General features: G+C 41.3%; 1 protein-coding gene across 2 annotated transcripts in view; it reads right to left on the reverse strand.

Moving 5' to 3' along the window:
• Positions 1-525: 525 nt before the first annotated feature.
• nlgn1 (neuroligin 1) overlaps positions 526-17,301 on the reverse strand; it is a gene marked incomplete at both ends in the record, with an annotated part of 304,273 nt that continues 287,497 nt past the window's right edge. Inside the window, 7 exons of one of the 2 annotated variants that reach the window (XM_080032917.1) lie at positions 526-1,167; positions 1,707-1,784; positions 2,504-2,660; positions 5,557-5,717; positions 8,016-8,377; positions 9,140-9,406; positions 11,393-11,605. In XM_080032917.1, coding sequence (XP_079889043.1) covers positions 526-1,167; positions 1,707-1,784; positions 2,504-2,660; positions 5,557-5,717; positions 8,016-8,377; positions 9,140-9,406; positions 11,393-11,605 — 1,880 coding nt within the window. The remainder of the gene's footprint in view (positions 1,168-1,706; positions 1,785-2,503; positions 2,661-5,556; positions 5,718-8,015; positions 8,378-9,139; positions 9,407-11,392; positions 11,606-17,301) is intronic. The other variant, XM_080032918.1, reaches the window with a different exon arrangement.

Here is a 17,301-nt window from a genome sequence, read left to right on the forward strand (position 1 = left end):
TTGCTGCAATATCACAACAAAAATAATCATAGAAAAAAATTCTCCTCCTCTTCCTCCTTTTAGCTTGTAGGGTTATTGTTCTTCAACTCCTTTATTTGTACTTTTTTTCTTATTGTCTTAAATTTTTCTACAAAAAACACAATTATTCATATTTTTTTTGTTCAACCCTTTTTGTCCAAATCCTCTAGAAAAATCCCCTTGACTATATTCCCTCCAGTATTAACAGGTTCTTGTCGTACGGCCCCGTTGTAATCCAATAGGGGTGTGTGAGGCAACTCCAGGCTGGCATGGCCGCTCCATCTACTGACAAAATCTCTGTGTGTGTGTGTGTGTGTGTGTGTGTGTGTGTGTGTGTGTGTGTGTGTGTGTGTGTGTGTGTTGTCAGCAGCGTTGTCGGCCCTTTAAGTCTCTGCTGTGGCGGCAGTGGCGTTTTTAGATTTTGGCCTTTAGCCGTCAGAGTCTTGCCTGCCTGCCTGCCTGCCTGCCTGCTATGCGTGGGTGCAATCCTTATAAGGGGGGGGGCTGCTATACCCGAGTGGTGGAGTGCGAGTGTGGGTGGGGCAGGGTGTTGTTCTGCCCGCTGCTGGGGAATGTGTTGAAGGGGTGCAGCGAGGTGAGCCCCCCCATGGAGCTAGGGATCATGGTGATGGTGTTGGGGGTCATGAGCGGGATGTCGTCGGGCGAGCGCCTCATGGCCAGCGTGTAGTCGGGCGGGCAGGCAGTCCTCAGCACCATGTCATGGGGGTGTAGCGAGTCACCCAGGCCCCCCACCAGCCCTCTGCAGTCACGCTCCTGCAGGTCTGCAGAGTGCTGCTTCATCTGCAGGGACATGAGCTCCTCCTCCTGGGTGTGGTGCAGGGCCAGGTCGTTGGCCGTGCTGCGTTGCGGGCTGCAGCGCCGGTGGTGCACGTCGTGGCGCCGCTTGTCCTTCTTGTAGTAGAGGGCGGCGAAGGCCAGGATGTTGAGGAAGAGCAGGGAGGCTCCCACGGCGATGGTGACAGACAGCTCCGTGCTGTAGTCCCTCTGGTCCACCAGGTGAGGCTGCTTGTTGTGGCTGTCCTGGCCCTCTGTGGGGAACGGGGTGGGGTTGTTGTAGTTGTTGTTGGGCCGCTTGGTCACTGGAAGCTTGGTCTTAGGGGTGCGGTTGGTAGCCTCCGGTGGTGGGATCTAACAAAGAAAAGCAAGAAGTAAAGGATGGTCAATAAATGATTGATTTAAAGACTTTTGACTGTTGAATGCACTTAATGGAAGTCGCCTTGGATAAAAGCGTTAGCTAAATAAAATGTAATGTATATGTTCAAGGCTATTTTGTCTGTGCTTACACATTCTAAGCCTTTAAGGTGAGCCATGGCAGGCAAAACATATTGTTTTTATCAAGCACTGGTCAAATTTGAGGATTGTAACTATTTTGCTTCTATAACATATCCTCTTTCATACTAATATAAATTAACACTTCAACATATATATTTAGGCATGTATGTGACTTTGAAAATGACCAGAGGCTGTATCCAACATGTCATAGGTAGCACTTAAGGGCATGCTTACACAAGAGTTAGGCCAACAAACAATGTGACTATTGCATTTTTAAAATCAAATTCCTTTTTTAAGTTGCCCGGCTCTAACTCCAAACCCTTTGCAGTGAAGAGAATGACTCCGGCGGTACAGTTGAAGAAGCAGCATGAGATATTAGATGATTTAGTACCAACCTTGGTTGTCGTGGGGATGAGCTGAGTGACCTCATTGAGACTGTGCAAATGAGGAACAAGCTCCAACCACAAGTTGACCTGTGGAGAACATTTGTAAGTGGGATTGAAAATGGAAGGGCTTTCATACAAGTTAAGTGGGACAGTACATTAGAATGGGAATGTCATCACTGACTATAACAAATAATTAGCCAAAAAACCCATCACTCTTTTCCAGATCACCAAATGCTAAGACTGTCATCCTCATGTTAAAGACTGACTGGAACATATTGATACAAATATAAGGGTAGCTGCAAAAAAAACATTCATGGACCGATATCCTAAAGTGATGTAAGATAAACATTATGGAAGTGATCCCGGTTAACTGCTATCACAAAGTTATCAACTGGCTCAGTTAACTCTAGGTTTGGAATTATCTTGGCCTGTGCTTGATGTGGGATTTGTCCCAGGTATTTGTTAGCTTAAGTGTTCAACAGAAAGACAGACCCTGCATTCCAATCCCCATACTTCCATACTATTTAGTATGACAGAAAAAGATTTAGGATGTCCCAATACATGCACGTCAATTGTAGTATGCAAAAATACCCAAATGCCCCACTAACTCCATTAGCATTTTGGAGTATTCCTCTTTATTCATGACTTTTCTCGACATAATGAAAAAAAAATTATCTTTATCTGATTATCTTTTCTCTCCTGTGGCCCTAAAACTCTTCTGTACTTTAGTATGTAGTGTAGTAAAAAGAAACAGTATGTGAATTGGAACGCAGGGAGAGAGTGCATTCAGTCCTATCTGTCTGTACCTTGTTGGCGCGGTAGTGCTCCTTGACCCTTGGCTTGAGGCCAATGTGCAGGTAGAGCTGGTCTTTCTGGTTGTAGCGGGTCCATGCCACCTCTTCAAAGCGATTGGGCTTGGTGTGGATAAACTTGGTGTCCTGGGGCACAGGCTGGTTTGGGTCCCTGACAAAAAAGAGTCAAGGAGAAAACATTATTTGACAATGAAAGAATAAACAAATTCAGAGGACAAATGTGCTGATGTTTTATGACAGTTACACAAGCACATTTGAAACAATGCAACCAGAGACATATTGCCTCAGTCATAGTGCAGTCACCCTGTGGGCACTTCATTTTGGGAGTTGACCTTTTTGAGACATGATGACTATCTTTTTCCAATTTTATTTTTATTTTGACCAAAGTGTAATTATGAAAATACAGCAATGCAGTGGTGAGATGAAGCCCAGAGGATTCATAGAATATTAATCAACCATTTCCAAGATATTACACCTGATAAAATCAAGAAAGGTGTAAAGGAGTATTTCTGCTCACATATGACAGATGGTTTTCTAAAGATTTTGAGATAGTTTGTACTGTTATACATTTCCCATATTTCAACTATTTCCATGCAACATAACTAAATGATGGAGTTCATGTTGGGAGCACACACATGTTTATATAATTTGATATAAAACAAAGCTTCCAGCCAAAGAGTTTGTTTGGGTAATGATGTTAAACCATGCTGATAACTTCACATTCACAATGCTTCAGTAGCTGCTATAACCCAACCGAGAATTTTTTTTTCCTTTTTTTAATCCTATATACCATATTCTCTTAGTAAAACATTAGAATGAAGCCATGATAAGACTGTAGTGAACTACTCTATGAATGCAGGTCAGCAAACCCCACATGAACTGTCCCCTTTAAAGTCAGTAATACAGAGAAGCTTACGGACAACATTGGGCCTGCAGGATCCTGTGCTAAATAGAAACACTTACACTTAATCTGAGCAGAAAGAGAGCCAGCCCCCATGAGCTATGGAGGGCCATTCAGAGCCACCGAGCGCCCCATTGTCTGGGAGCAGGCATATGGAGCCGGCCAGACCTCATCAGGAACACGCTTAACCATTCAAATTGGTGGCATAAATCTCCCAGGTACCCGGCATTCCACGTCAATTTGGGGTTATATATGTCGACCATTAGTGCCTTTTCTGTTCCCCCTTAGGGCTACTGGGCAGTGCTCAGAAAAAGCCAAAGCCCCCCCCCCCCCCATTACACTCTCAAGAAACAATTACCTTCATGACTGTATGCTGAAAGGCAATGTGAGACGGAAGACAGAGATGAAATAAATATTGTAATTTTGTCCCGTGGAGAATGTCACTCTTTTAGGGCATGGCCATTATGTATTTGAAGATCAGTTGAGGATATCTGCATAGAATACCACTTGCACTGTGCAGTCAATAAAAAAACGCAATTGCACAATACTCAGATGTGGGTTAATATTGAGGACACATCTTGTAATGTTAATTGCATGTTGTTCAAGTGCTGTGAGAGTGATTGCAGAACAAATTGCCTGCAAAAAAACGGTTTACATAACATAGCCCTTTAGCTACAGATGCAAATCAGGTTGCTGCATAGCAAATGAATGGAACAATGATTTGGAGAATCAAACGTGCAAAACGGACCGCTAACCCTAACCTTAACCCTAACCCTATTCATCAGAATCACACGTGTGATTAACCGTTTTTTTTTCTTCGTAATGTCAAATGCGGTGGTGCAATAAATTGAGAATATTTTTTAGTTTTTTTCCTTCTTTTGTGTGGCACTTCTTTTGTTTTAGCACAAAATAAAAAAAAGCAACTGTAAGAAACAACCTTTACAGTTTGCATCATTATCAGCAATGTTGTGGGATACCATTCTTTGAGTTCCTACTGTGCCTTTGTATTACTGTATGTGAGTATTTCTTTAAATTAGCAGAATATTCAGGGGAGTGTGGGTGATCTCAGTTGTTTTACTCATGACAGTAACCAGACTCTATTAAGGAACAATGGCTTTTTTATTTCAAATGTAGTGGTGAGAGAGGAGGCTGTGTCTTAACAGATGTTTTTCTTTGTCTATTTGTTTGTTTGTTTTTCAGTGTGTTGGTTTTTGCGAACCAGCCCTGCGTTCCAATACCCATCCTTCCCTGCTAGAATATATATACTAGTATACTAGTATGCCAGAAAAAGATTTAGGATGTCCCAATACATGCACATCAATTGTAGCATGCTGAAAATACATAAATGCCCCACTGACTCCAATAGCATTTTGAAGTATTCGTCTTTATTCTTGACATTTCTCGACATAATGAAAAAAAAACTTCCTTATCTGTTTTTATGTCTCTTTTGTACTTTAGTATGTAGTGTAGTAAAAAGAAAGAGCACAGGTTTCTCTAATCCCCTATTGAGCCACCATTGTTAACTCACAGGTTCCATATTTGCCTTTAAGAACACTGCCATCATCTGCTGCTGGTGTATTGGAAGTTCCCACCAACAGTTGAATGAAAATCTGTCAATTGCGGCCGAAAAGCTGTGGAACACACTACCTGCAGATATCAGGGGAGCCAGCTTGCAAAATATTTTGAAAATAAAGCTAAAAGTCACCTGTCCTCTAAAGGCTTTAACTAGCTATTCATCAATATTGTCATGACAGGTTTTAGCCATTACATACAGCACAATAAAGGTGCCCAATTATCACATCTATAGTTAGAAAATAGGACGTTCAGTAAGTTTAAATGTTACATTACTTCAGTAGGTGCACTGAAATGCATGAAGCCAGACTTCTGAAACTATTTTATAGTCCATTTGTGCTCTGGATTACAAGCTTTAGGAATAGTTTTTCCTTATCTGAATCGAGGTCTAAGGACAGATGGTATGGTATGCTTAAAAGATTGTAAAGCCCCCCCCCCCCCCCGCCCAAGGCAAACTGTGATTTGTGATATTGGGCTGTATGAATACAAATGACTCAATGTGACTTGATTGGGGTTGATTGGGGTTTATGAGATAGCCAAGTAGGTTGAAATGCCCCTTTAGGAGCCACCATACCCTGTTTTGGCAAAGTTTGTCCAGTAGGTCATGACCACGGCGCTGAGCATGACGTCGTTCTTGGAGAAGTTGCAGGGAAACAGCTCGGTGGGTCCGATCATAGGCAAGCCAAAGACATATGGAATCTCATCTCCGTGTGATGCGTCCGCCCACGGTGGGACCTGATGAGGAACAAGTCCATACACTTTAGGAAGGCAAGGCAAGTTTATTTATATAGCACAACTTAGACACAAAGCCATTCAAAGTGCTTTACAGGGGCAAGATTAAAATACATAATACACATTAGAAAAGCGAATTAATAGAGATAAAACATTTAAAAGCTAATGAGTAGAAATAGAACATTTGAATTCAATGCAATTGTAGGTTAAAATGGAAACAGAAAAGTCTTCAGACTTGATTTAAAAGAGCTGAGAGTTGCAGCAGATCTCAAGTTTAGCAGTTTTAGATCAGAATTATTACCTTTAATGGGAAATACATGGGGCATTGAAATACATGCTGTATGCTGACGACACAGGTGAATGAACCTCTGGGAAAACAACAACATTTTCCTTGTGAGATTAGGTTTTTAATATTATCTTTGCCTACAATATCCAGCCCAATATTCAATGTGTAGAGGCAAGATAAAGAAAATAAAGGGATAGAAGAGGGTTGATTTGAGCTGAATTTTAAACCAAAGGTTAAAGTACATCCTATATACTCTAGCCCTCTGAATGTAGCATGTCCAATGAAGAATATGCTGAAATAAAATGAGATCTAATCACCACTCCTCACATACCTGTGTATAGGGCTGGGTGATATGACCAAAATTTAATATCCCAATAACGATACATTTGACGATATAGCATATTTTCTGTAAATTCAATTAATACATATTTAATATAAATAATTAAATACTCAACAAATAAAGTATTTACCCATATTTGATCATTTTCTGCTTTTATTCAAATGCAAAATTTTCAAGCATTCAACAAAATAGAAAAATCTAAAAGTGACATTTGAGTAGTTTTGGGCCGTGTGGGGTTTCAGGGCACAGAATTGACTGAATTGGTGGATTCCTCTCTAGCTTAGCTCATTAGCCTGATGGAGCTATCCCCTTTAGCTGAGGCTGCGGCGGCTTGAAAATTCACCCCGCGGAGAGGGTGACCGCCCCGGGGAGCGCAGGAGCTTCCCACCGCTGAGAGAGCAGCCGAGCCTCATTCCTGGAACTTTACACTGCGAGCCGGGCAGCGCTGGACAGCCGGCGGGGATAGCAGCCAAACTGCCCTGCTAGCTCGGCTGCTATCCCCACTAGCCTGTCAAGCGCTGCCTGGGTTAAGCCAGTTTGACTGCTCTGTAGTACTTGTCTACGCGTGTGCAAACACCGACAGGTCTGTTACCGATGAGTTTCAGTGTCCGAAATGAACTTTGATTATCACACAAGCGAGAAAAGCCTGGTGCGGTTGGGCGGAAATAGTGTGACGGAAGCGCAGCGGGGATAGGAAGTCAAAAGTCAAAGTTGACTTTGATTTCTCACATTTCACCAGTTAAAGGCTTTTAATGTGAATTTACGCTGTAGGAAATCTTCGGTTTGAATTAACAGTAACTTAACTGTGAGCTACATGTATAGTTTGTATCCTAAAGAGTGGGATTTGCAACATAATTGATGTTGCTGGATACTGTGTATAGCTAGCTAGCAATGTAGGAAGATGGAAGCACCATTCTAAAACCTGCTTACAAAATCAACCAAACAATGCCTCCCTTGGCAATGAGAGTAATCAATGACCACATAATAAGAACTTCTTGAATTTCCCAAATCTGATATATGGGTGTGGACCAAGCTGATGAGCAGCACCTTCAGAGTTGATACGCTATAAGGTAACTGATATACAGTACAATACCATATTACTGCAGCAGATTATTGGGCTGCAGATACCATCGACATATGTGTCACTTTATTTGGGTTATTTGTCAGAAGGAATAACAAGAAACGATAGATACCTGTGTTTGATTATTGTAACTTCATGGCTCCATTATTCCGTATTTTTTTGTTTGTTAATTCTGATCATTCTAATAAAAAATGTCAGTATAAAAACATTATTCCATATTACTGTATTAGGTTTTCATTCTGTGAGAAGTCACTGAAAGGTTTACCCAGAAGAACTGAGAACAAGCCAGCAGTATGTTATGTTGTTATATTACTGAACATCCACGAAGAAAGATGTTCCTGGGGCGCCCTGGTGGTGTAGTGGATAGAGCGTGTACCATATTGGCTCAGGCCTCGTTTCAGTGGTCGCGGGTTCGTATCCGACCCGTGGACCTTTACTGAGTGTCATCCCCCCTCTCTCTCTGTCTCCCCATTTCAACTCTGTACTGTCTAATAAAACTTGAAAAATAAATAAAAAAAGAAAATAGCTAATCTTAAAAAAAAGAAAAAGAAAAAAAAGTAAGATGTCCCTCTGCCTAGACAGCTTAATGCCTACCTGTTCGGTCTGACAGTGGTGGTAGAAGGCATAGAAGTATGTCGGTGAGCCAAAGCTGGAGTGCAGGTCGGCGGTTGCGATGGCCGGTGCCACCCACTGGTGATCGGTGAAGAGGGCCAGCAGTGTCTTGCGGCGGGTCTCGGGGTTGTGCCTGTCCGCCCAGTCTGTGTACATGAACTTGATGGTCTCTCGGAGGATGTCTTTGCCCTCGGGGTAGCCGTACAGGTCATCCACAAAGCTGGACACCGCATAGTCAAAGTCGTTGGCCTGAACCCCGTTTTCATTGTCCACGATAAGCTCCACAAACTTAAGGCCTTCACCCTGGTTCACTCCCAGCATGATGTCATAGTTGAGGAACTCACCTTTGAAAGACAAAGAAGTTGGCTGTTTAAAAAGTACACATTTCAGGGGGAGGGGGGGGGGGGTATTGTGGTAAATATAGCTGGCTGTTAAAGGGGGGGGGGAAATGTTTGTGGTCACCATCACAGTATGTCAAAATCAGTGAATTGCTCCTCATGATCCCAATGCCTGTCTATACTGTGTTTGCGCTGATGAAAAACAAAATGCAGTGTCAATACATACAGTATGCTGCTAGCTACAGTGGGCCCCCAGTTTGTGTTACATACCCTTTGTCTACATACCTTTTCACAGAGCCTAGGCTGTGTATTAACAGTTATATTTTGTTTTCAGCGCAAACACACAAGATTTTCACAGCTTTTGACAAAAAACTGATTTTGACAACAAAGCTTGTTCTCCAAACTTCACTGACTCCACCTTCAATGGAATTCAGTTTGTTTATTTTTGTCCATTTTAAATGTTTTTTTGTAAAGCTTTATCAATGTTGTAAATATAAGAATTATAATTGTATAAATATGAATAATTTGAATGTGCATTATGTAAATAGTTGTTTAAAATCGATTAATACATAAGCTTCGGCTTCCTCTCACTCCTTTTCGGACATAGACACTGTATTTATTTTATAAATATTCTTTATGACACATTATAATTATTGTTGTTTTGTGTGATGTGTATTTGTATGATGTGTCATACTTGCTTTTCTTAGTTTTAATTTTTTTTTGTTCGAAATAAAGACAAAATGAATGAATTCCAGCTAAAATGGCTACCTTGCTCCATGAGTATCTGAGGGTCATCTGGTATGACATCTCCGTCGATGACGGGTCCAAAGGCGATGTGGTAGCGTGCCGGCTGGATGTCCTGATCCACTAGCTCCTTGTAGTGTTTCCTCTGAAGGCAGGCCACCAGCTCCACAGTGTCCTCCAGGTTACAGCCCACCTTACGGGCCAGCATGCGGGCATACTTGGCTGGCTGGAAACTGACCGCCCAGCTGGACAGAGCTGTGCCACTCTGAGCAATGGCCCTCTGGAACAGGCCTGGAGAGACAGCCACAACAGCACAGGGAAAAACATATTACAATTTGACTTTCTTTGAACATTTAAAACAAAAAATCTGCCACACACCGATATATGCACGATGACACAGCTGTATAATATTATGCACGATGACACAGCTGTATAACTAAATCAAATGAATGGGGTAAGGATTCATTGTCTTAAAAAGTAAAAACTGAATTTACTTAAAGGTGGCGAGTCAGCGTTTCTGGAGAATGCTTCTTGTCGAAACCCTTTTTACGTCAAAATGAGTGAATATCTTCTCACGATCTGCTACCTGTCCGTACCGTGTGTGCTGAATGTGTGTGAATACAAAGCCTATAGGCTCTGTAAACAAAGGGTATGTAACATGACCATTTACAGAGCATAGGCTTTAGTAATAAAACTTGACATCGTTTAAGCGCACACACAGAACAGACAGGTTGCAAATCATGAGGAGATATTCACTGATTTTGACAAAAAGTGATTTAGACAACAAGCATTCTCCAGAATCGCTGATTACACCTTTAAATTGGTAGACACCGGTGTTTACATTAAGACAACCAGACTTAGTGACAGTGTCCTTGAGAGTCGTGAAAGGCGCCTTTAAATAAAATGTATTATTATTATTATGTGTTTCTCTCTTGGTTTAAAAAACAACAACAGCCGTGTCTTTTAGGGCATCTATACAGTAGCTCTGTTTATTATGTACTCATGCTATATTTATACCTGCCCTCAAAAACAAGATTATCACAGATACAAACCCTCTCTAATTAGTCCGGGTGCATTCACACTGAGCATGCCTGGTGCAGTGTGCTTCACCCCAGGAGTGTTTTTCTTTGTAGTGCTAGCTTCTTTGGCCAGGTAACGTAACAACAATATTTAAACTCGTTAAGCATGTGATTATCACAGTAGAATGTGGTAATTCAATGCAGGAAAAAAAAGCAGCTCCTTTATTAAAGGCTCCACTCCACACACACAATCAGACATGTAGCCGAAGCAAAGAGAGAAATAAACACGATCTGCAAAACATGTGAACTACGTTGACTTTCCTCTGTCCAGTCATTTGGCCGACCTCTCTGGATGTCTTGTATGCTTGGAGCAGTATGTGCATTTAAAAAAAGTGTTTAGTGATTAGTGTTCACTTCAATTGCTAGCTTTATAATCAAGCTAAATTAACTGAAGGGAACTTAATAATTACTACATTTAAAAAAAAAGTTAAATCATGAGATGTTTATTAGATGAGTTGATTGACCACAGCATGTAGGGCTGGGAAAAACCTCATCCCAGCTTGGAGCCATGCTTGTGGCCATTTTTCTGTCACAATAATAATTGATGTTGCTGGATACTGTGTATAGCTAGCTAGCAATGTAGGAAGATGGAAGTACCATTTTAAAACCTGCTTACAAAATCAACGAAACAATGCCTCCCTTGGCAGTAAGAGTAACCATTGACCACATAATATGAACTTCTTGAAGCCCAGAAAAGGACAAAAATGTGTCGCTACCGTAATGGCGTGAAAAGAAGTGCATCGAACTACCAAGCAGCGGCACAGGCCCGTCCAAGCTGGGCCCTGCTTTTGGATACTTAAATATACATGAAGATCCCACACAAACTTGAATCAAAAATACACACAAGAAAACAATAATCTACCAATACAGTAAGGAGGACACCTGAACATATTGAATGGGAATGTTAGGCACAGTCTTTTGTTGTATGTTGTTGTGTTGCCGTATGTTGTATGTTCTGACCTGCATTTACAAATGCAGTATATACAATGTTTTTATTCTGTAATTATATAATGTTGTAAAGTTGGCACTGGAATATACAGCTCAAGAGACCGCTCCAAATGTTCAGTGTCTCTCGTTTGACTATTTATAGGCTATGTTTGAGTAGAATGAACAATTTTTTTAATGAATCTGCCTGCTCCTTATCAAACGTATCCTTTTTTTCATAGAATCGAAGTGTTGTTTTTTTTAGTTGTTTTACCTTTGGTGGAGTTGCTCCAGCGGTTGCCCTCTGAGTAGTGAGAGAGTGTGAGCAGGTTGACGCAGGAGGCCCCAGCCCCGGAGCCAAACACAGTGATGCGTAAGGGGTCGCCCCCGAAGGCTGCAATGTTCTCACTGGTCCAACGCAGAGCCTGGATCTGGTCCAACAGACCATAGTTCCCTTTGGCTGCCTGGTCACCTGTACTCAGGAACCCTGCACACAACAAGGACAAGGAAGGGTGTTCTTTAGTATTAGTGTCTCATAAAAGGGTTCAGTGGCAGTAGTATGACTTGTACAACTGGCATGTACAACAAAATTGAATGAGTTAGGGGAGAACAGGGTTATAACACGGGTTGGTTGTCACAATGTGTCAGGGTGTCTTTGATGATTAATTTCTTCTTTATTACAATAAGTTGGAAACTGAGAGGGATACACATTTCAAGCCAACACCTTAAGCTTCAATTTAATGGAGTAAAAAGTGCGCCTACCAACCCCGTTCTCCCCTATTTTTTTATTGAATTATTTTAATAGCATATATGCTATTTTTGAAATTATGAGATTCAACTAGACTATACGATACAAAAGAAGAGTTATTACCGGAAAACTGTTCAAACCTATGACTGCATCAAAGCAATGATCAGTGAGGGTGACAATTCCATCTTTGTTAAAAAGACAAGATAAGAAAAGTGATGAGGACAGGACAGCGGAGTTAATGGGTGTGTCAATAAGTGCTGCTATATCTTTTTCCTCACTGTAAGTTTGTTACTATGAAAATCACTGAACCTATGTCATCATCAGAAGCAGTGCCCCACGAGTTACTGGTTTTTCTCTTTCCATTTTCATCGCGAGGTCAACTCGGGGTCAGATTTAAAAAAAAGTTACACGCCTATACAAACTCCATCACAACTTGGCACAGATCTTAGATCAGATAAAAGAAAAGTTACATGAAGTGTGTGACATATTTTGAAGAGCTTCTATTTGTATCAAATGGAAAAAAAAACATTTTACATTCATATGTATATGCAGTTTATTATCCAGCGTAGAATAAAAAGTGAAGACCACAAGGGACACAACTGTTTTTACTATTCCTTTTTATTTGCTTTTTGATCGCCTTCAAATTCACATAAAAATAAACAGCTATCTACTTTTGGACCGTTCAAGCTCCTAACTACTGCCACTAGATAACGAGGCATATTTCTCTGTTGCACAAGAAAAACCAACATGTCTGGCTGTTTAATAGTCTTCTGCAATAAAAGCTAGAGTTATTACCCTGTAGAGCCACTTAAAATGTGAATACACTAAATATTTCACAGACCGGGTCATTCTGGATAGAGACATATCGTAATCTATAAAACCAGCCCCAAATACAGTCATGATGAGTGAGTCAGATCTTATGTTGATTTATGTAACAAAAAATTGTCATTGAAATGCAAAAATCATAAACATTTTTTTTATGGAATCTATGGTAGCTATGGTGGCTGATTAAAAGTTCTCCCATTAATCAAAATAATTTGTTTCATGGTTTATCAACATTAATATGGTTCAATTCTTCAGCAAGCCCTGCATGAAAATAATCCCCCCCTCCCACTCCCCCTCCCCCCCACCCTATTCTACACCCCTTGTTTCCCATTTGCAACCCCTCCCCATACAATTGAAGCTCTCAGGTTGTCCTGGTCAATGCAGCTACATTAAAGACCCAGTGTACTAAAGTGTACCCACAGGAGAGCTCTTGTCTATTAGAGCAATTTCATGTCCAACGCTCCACCTCCCCCCACTGATTTCCATGCTAAAAGCTCCATTACCTGGCTGCAGGTGTCCAGGGACCCCCCACCCCACCCCTACACACACACACCGACTGGACCCATTAACCTCCCCCCCCCACCCAAGTCCCCATCCTGACTTGACTTGACTTTTAAAAATGAAATAGGATTCCCTTTCCTCTTTCCCGCTCCGATTGTGTCCATGGTCCCACACTCTGTGACTCAAGAGAATGCTCATTATACCCAGTGTCACTCAACACTACAGTTCATTTCCACAGGGGATGCATCGGGCCACATGTGTAGAGAGACACCTGGAGTAATGGAAAATACACGTGCTCCTCTAATATAGGGCTCCAGAAAGGGACAAAACAAAAACCTGCCTGGTTTAGTCTCCATGTCATTAAGATGAAACTCCATGTATATAATTCCTCAAACACACAAAGGAAAAAGGGCACTTGAGAGGGAGTTGCTGGTCTTTTGTTGCAGTGTTACTGTAAAGCTACTGTCACATTTCACACATTTCCTGCACGTTTCACATTGAAATACATCCAGAAAGTGATAACAAACACCTTTTTAGGCTGCTTTCAATTTGAAATGTAATGTAAAAAATGTTTTGTAATGTGTAATTGGCAATAGCTTAATGGTTATGTACAGTAATGGTAAATCTCCTCCTCTATTGGGGAATTAACAATGTTATTAATGGAATATTCCGGGTCATTTGAATGGGTTCAGATTCACGGCTCACACTTGGTAAAACAAGAAGTATGAAGTTATTGAGTATACTTGCCATTGAAATGAATTGTTCAAGCTGCATTACTCTAAACTAAAAGGTTTGAACAAGAAAAACATAATGGGTGCTTAACATGAGAGACGTAGCATTGTACTTAGCAAGCATATTTAGCATGCTAACAGTACTTTTGGCTGACATATCAGACTTAACTATGTGTGCAACATTCATTTAAACTCCTGACTCACAGTAAGCTAGCAATGAGTGCACGATAAACCCGTTTCCACACAGATTCTTAATTACAATGATCAGAAAATGTTAGGCGTTTTCTATTGCACTTTACACAATTATATTCATTGATATGCACATGATATTGTGATTCAAGTATCCATTATGCATATATGATAATGGCTTGGTAATGTCATAAAGATTCTTCTGTGTGTTCCTTAATGTATATCTGCTGAAATATTTATTTTTCTAATTGACGGGCAATATGGTCATGGGATGTGTCTTGTATAACATGTGGAAGCTTCTTAGAAGACACACACATGGAGCCTAGCGTTAATTCAGGCAGGGTACGGAGTCAAGCCGGCTGTCAAACTCTTCACATCACATCAGCTGACAGCCAGTTCTAGCTTCCCATTGGCCACTCAAGTGGCGCCTTATTTAAGCTGCTACTGGTGCTGCTTCCTCTGCTACGCTTTGCAACCCACCTCCACCCCACCACCTCCTTGTGTACTGTGTTTGTCTATCAATGTCATTTCTGTTGTCATTGACGCCTGTTCTGTTCTGAACCTTAGGGGGTCCTTGCTGCAGATCTCCACACCTTTCAGAATTCCATGTAGCTGATGGAGGGCAGAGGGATGGCTCTCTCTGCCTTAAAGCTTTCCACGTGTGCGTGTGGAGATCCTGGATCAGAACCATACCGCCAAACATAATTACTGACAAGTATTCTGCAAGTGAAATAAACTTCTAATTTGACTAAAGTATTCCTGAATTGCACATATGCAAGAGTATTCTGTTATCAGTTCATATGCTACATATATAGTATATACTTATAGTATGGAAGTGCTATCTCTCACACACATACACACATGTGCAGTACACATATTACACCACTGAATGCTCGCACATACAAAGCCCCTAACATTTGTCTCCACATACACACACACACACACACACACACACCCTGACACACCGAGACAGGCACGTTCCCCGGGTTGACTGTTTAATTGAGTTCATTCCTTTTCTATTCCCTTTTCCACTTGGCTTATTTATTTATTTATTTGTTTGTGTGTTTCTTGATCAAAGCCTAATCTGGTGGAAGCAACAGCAGCCATCTACAAGAGAGAGATTTTTAATTGATTCAATTTAACTGCAGTGCAGGGATGGACTGGCAATCACAAAGAGCGAGGCAGCAAGAATGATTAGTACGCCAACGGTGGTAGGGCAGGGCTCTCCCCTCCCTCTTTGTGTGTTTCTCTCTCTCTCTCTCTCTCTCTCTCTCTCTCACACACACACACACACACACACACGCACACACACACACACGACTACACTTGCAGGTTTTCTAATGCAGAGATGTTGAGACACACAAGCCACACATTGCACATAATTGCACACCGTTTGCAAATGCAAACGAAGCACAAGGGTGTTTGGATATGAAAACTATTAAACCTTAAACCAATAAATGAACCTTCTGACATACTGTTTAAACAATTATGGTCACCGTTTGTGTATCTTTTATATCCTTAGTCATCATTATGAAGAAACTGAATTGCACATAGTTGATTTTTGCTAAAACAAAAGAGAAGCTGCTCTTTTTGAACTGATCTGCACTGACTTACATGTCATAGCTACAGCTATAACGAGACACAACATGCTAGGAAAAGCAAGGAAAGAGTGGGCTTGATACCTTGTATGATACTAAATGCTATGTAAAGTATGTTTGAATGAAAAATAAAACATGTGCTGCAAAATAATTATTGTAAATGACTTTTACAATTGATATTATAAGGCCAGACAAGTTAGCTCATTTGAAACGCCCTGATATGAGGCAACACATTATATTTTTCATAGGATCACTGTAATCAACAGATGAAGTGCCATAAAGCCTTGTGTGGTTTGGTTCGGTTCGGCATGCACCTCTTTGATCTCGTTTCCACTGTCAAAAGCTGGTAAGGGTACCAAAGTAAGGGAACTGTGCCGTACCTATTTTTGTCAACCTTTCATACTGGAGTACCAAGCCGTCCCAAAGGGTCCCAAAAGGGTGGAGCCACACACTGCAGTCAGTTGATTGGTTGAGATTATAGTCATTTCCGCGCACAAGACAGATGGGTCTAGGGTTACCAGTGCCGTGCCAAACCGAACTGTGCTGCTCAGTGGAAACACAGCATAAGGTGCCACTTGACTTTCCAGATATGGCATTCACAGTCAGTTCTTGTTAATGTGTTTAGTGTCATGCTGTAAATGTTGCGTTGTATACGGGCCTGTGAGCTCCTATGAGGCCTGACACGCTCCATATTCCTCCCGGGTGTAGCAGAGACCATCCCTGCATTCTAATACCCATACTTCCCTACTATTTAGTATGCCAGAAAAAGATTTAGGATGTCCCAATACATGCACGTCAATTGTAGTATGCTGAAAATACATAAATGCCCTCCTAACTTCAATAGCATTTTGGAGTATTTGTCTTTATACGTGGGCCTAAAACTCTTCTGTTCTTTAGCATGCAGTGTAGTAAAAAGAAAAAGTATGTAAGTTGGAACGCAGGGCATGTGTGTGTGTGTGTGTGTGTGTGTGTGTGTGTGTGTGTGTGTGTGTGTGTGTGTGTGTGTGTGTGTGTGTGTGTGTGTGTCTGAGGTGTTGGCCTAAAGCCATTGTCTGTGATCACTGAGGCCACCAACATAAGCTCCAACATCAAGGTGAACTCTGATCCAGAAATCCAAACCTTTATCCCCCACTATCACTGTTCAGACACAGAGAGAACGATTTTTTTAAACTTTACTTTCTTTGCGCACATCTGTTTTTTTTCTCTTCCCTAAAGTAATGGTCTGTATGGCATCATCTTTTCTCAGTTCTCTCTCTTCTTTCACCGTCCATCCTATTGACTGTTTTTTTAAGAATTGACAATAACGTTTGACTTGGCCTAATGAGACCTTCTGAGATATAAATGTATTCAAAAAATAAAATGTAATAAAACTGTGACATATTGATCAGCTGTGAGTCATTTGCAGTAGCACAACGCCTGGCGCATAGTGTGAGTGTACATAAAAGAAAAAAAACATATTCTCAGACCATCACCTCACTATATCAAGTCTACCCTCCACGCCCTTCCTCTCTGCCCCACAGTCTGTGCTTGTCTGCTTAAAACAAATGTTGCAACAGCAGCTCTGAATATGTACAGTGCCTTCCGCAGCGCT

Source organism: Ammodytes marinus (genome assembly GCF_949987685.1).
Source record: "Ammodytes marinus genome assembly, chromosome: 8".
NCBI classification, from domain to species: domain Eukaryota; kingdom Metazoa; phylum Chordata; class Actinopteri; order Uranoscopiformes; family Ammodytidae; genus Ammodytes; species Ammodytes marinus.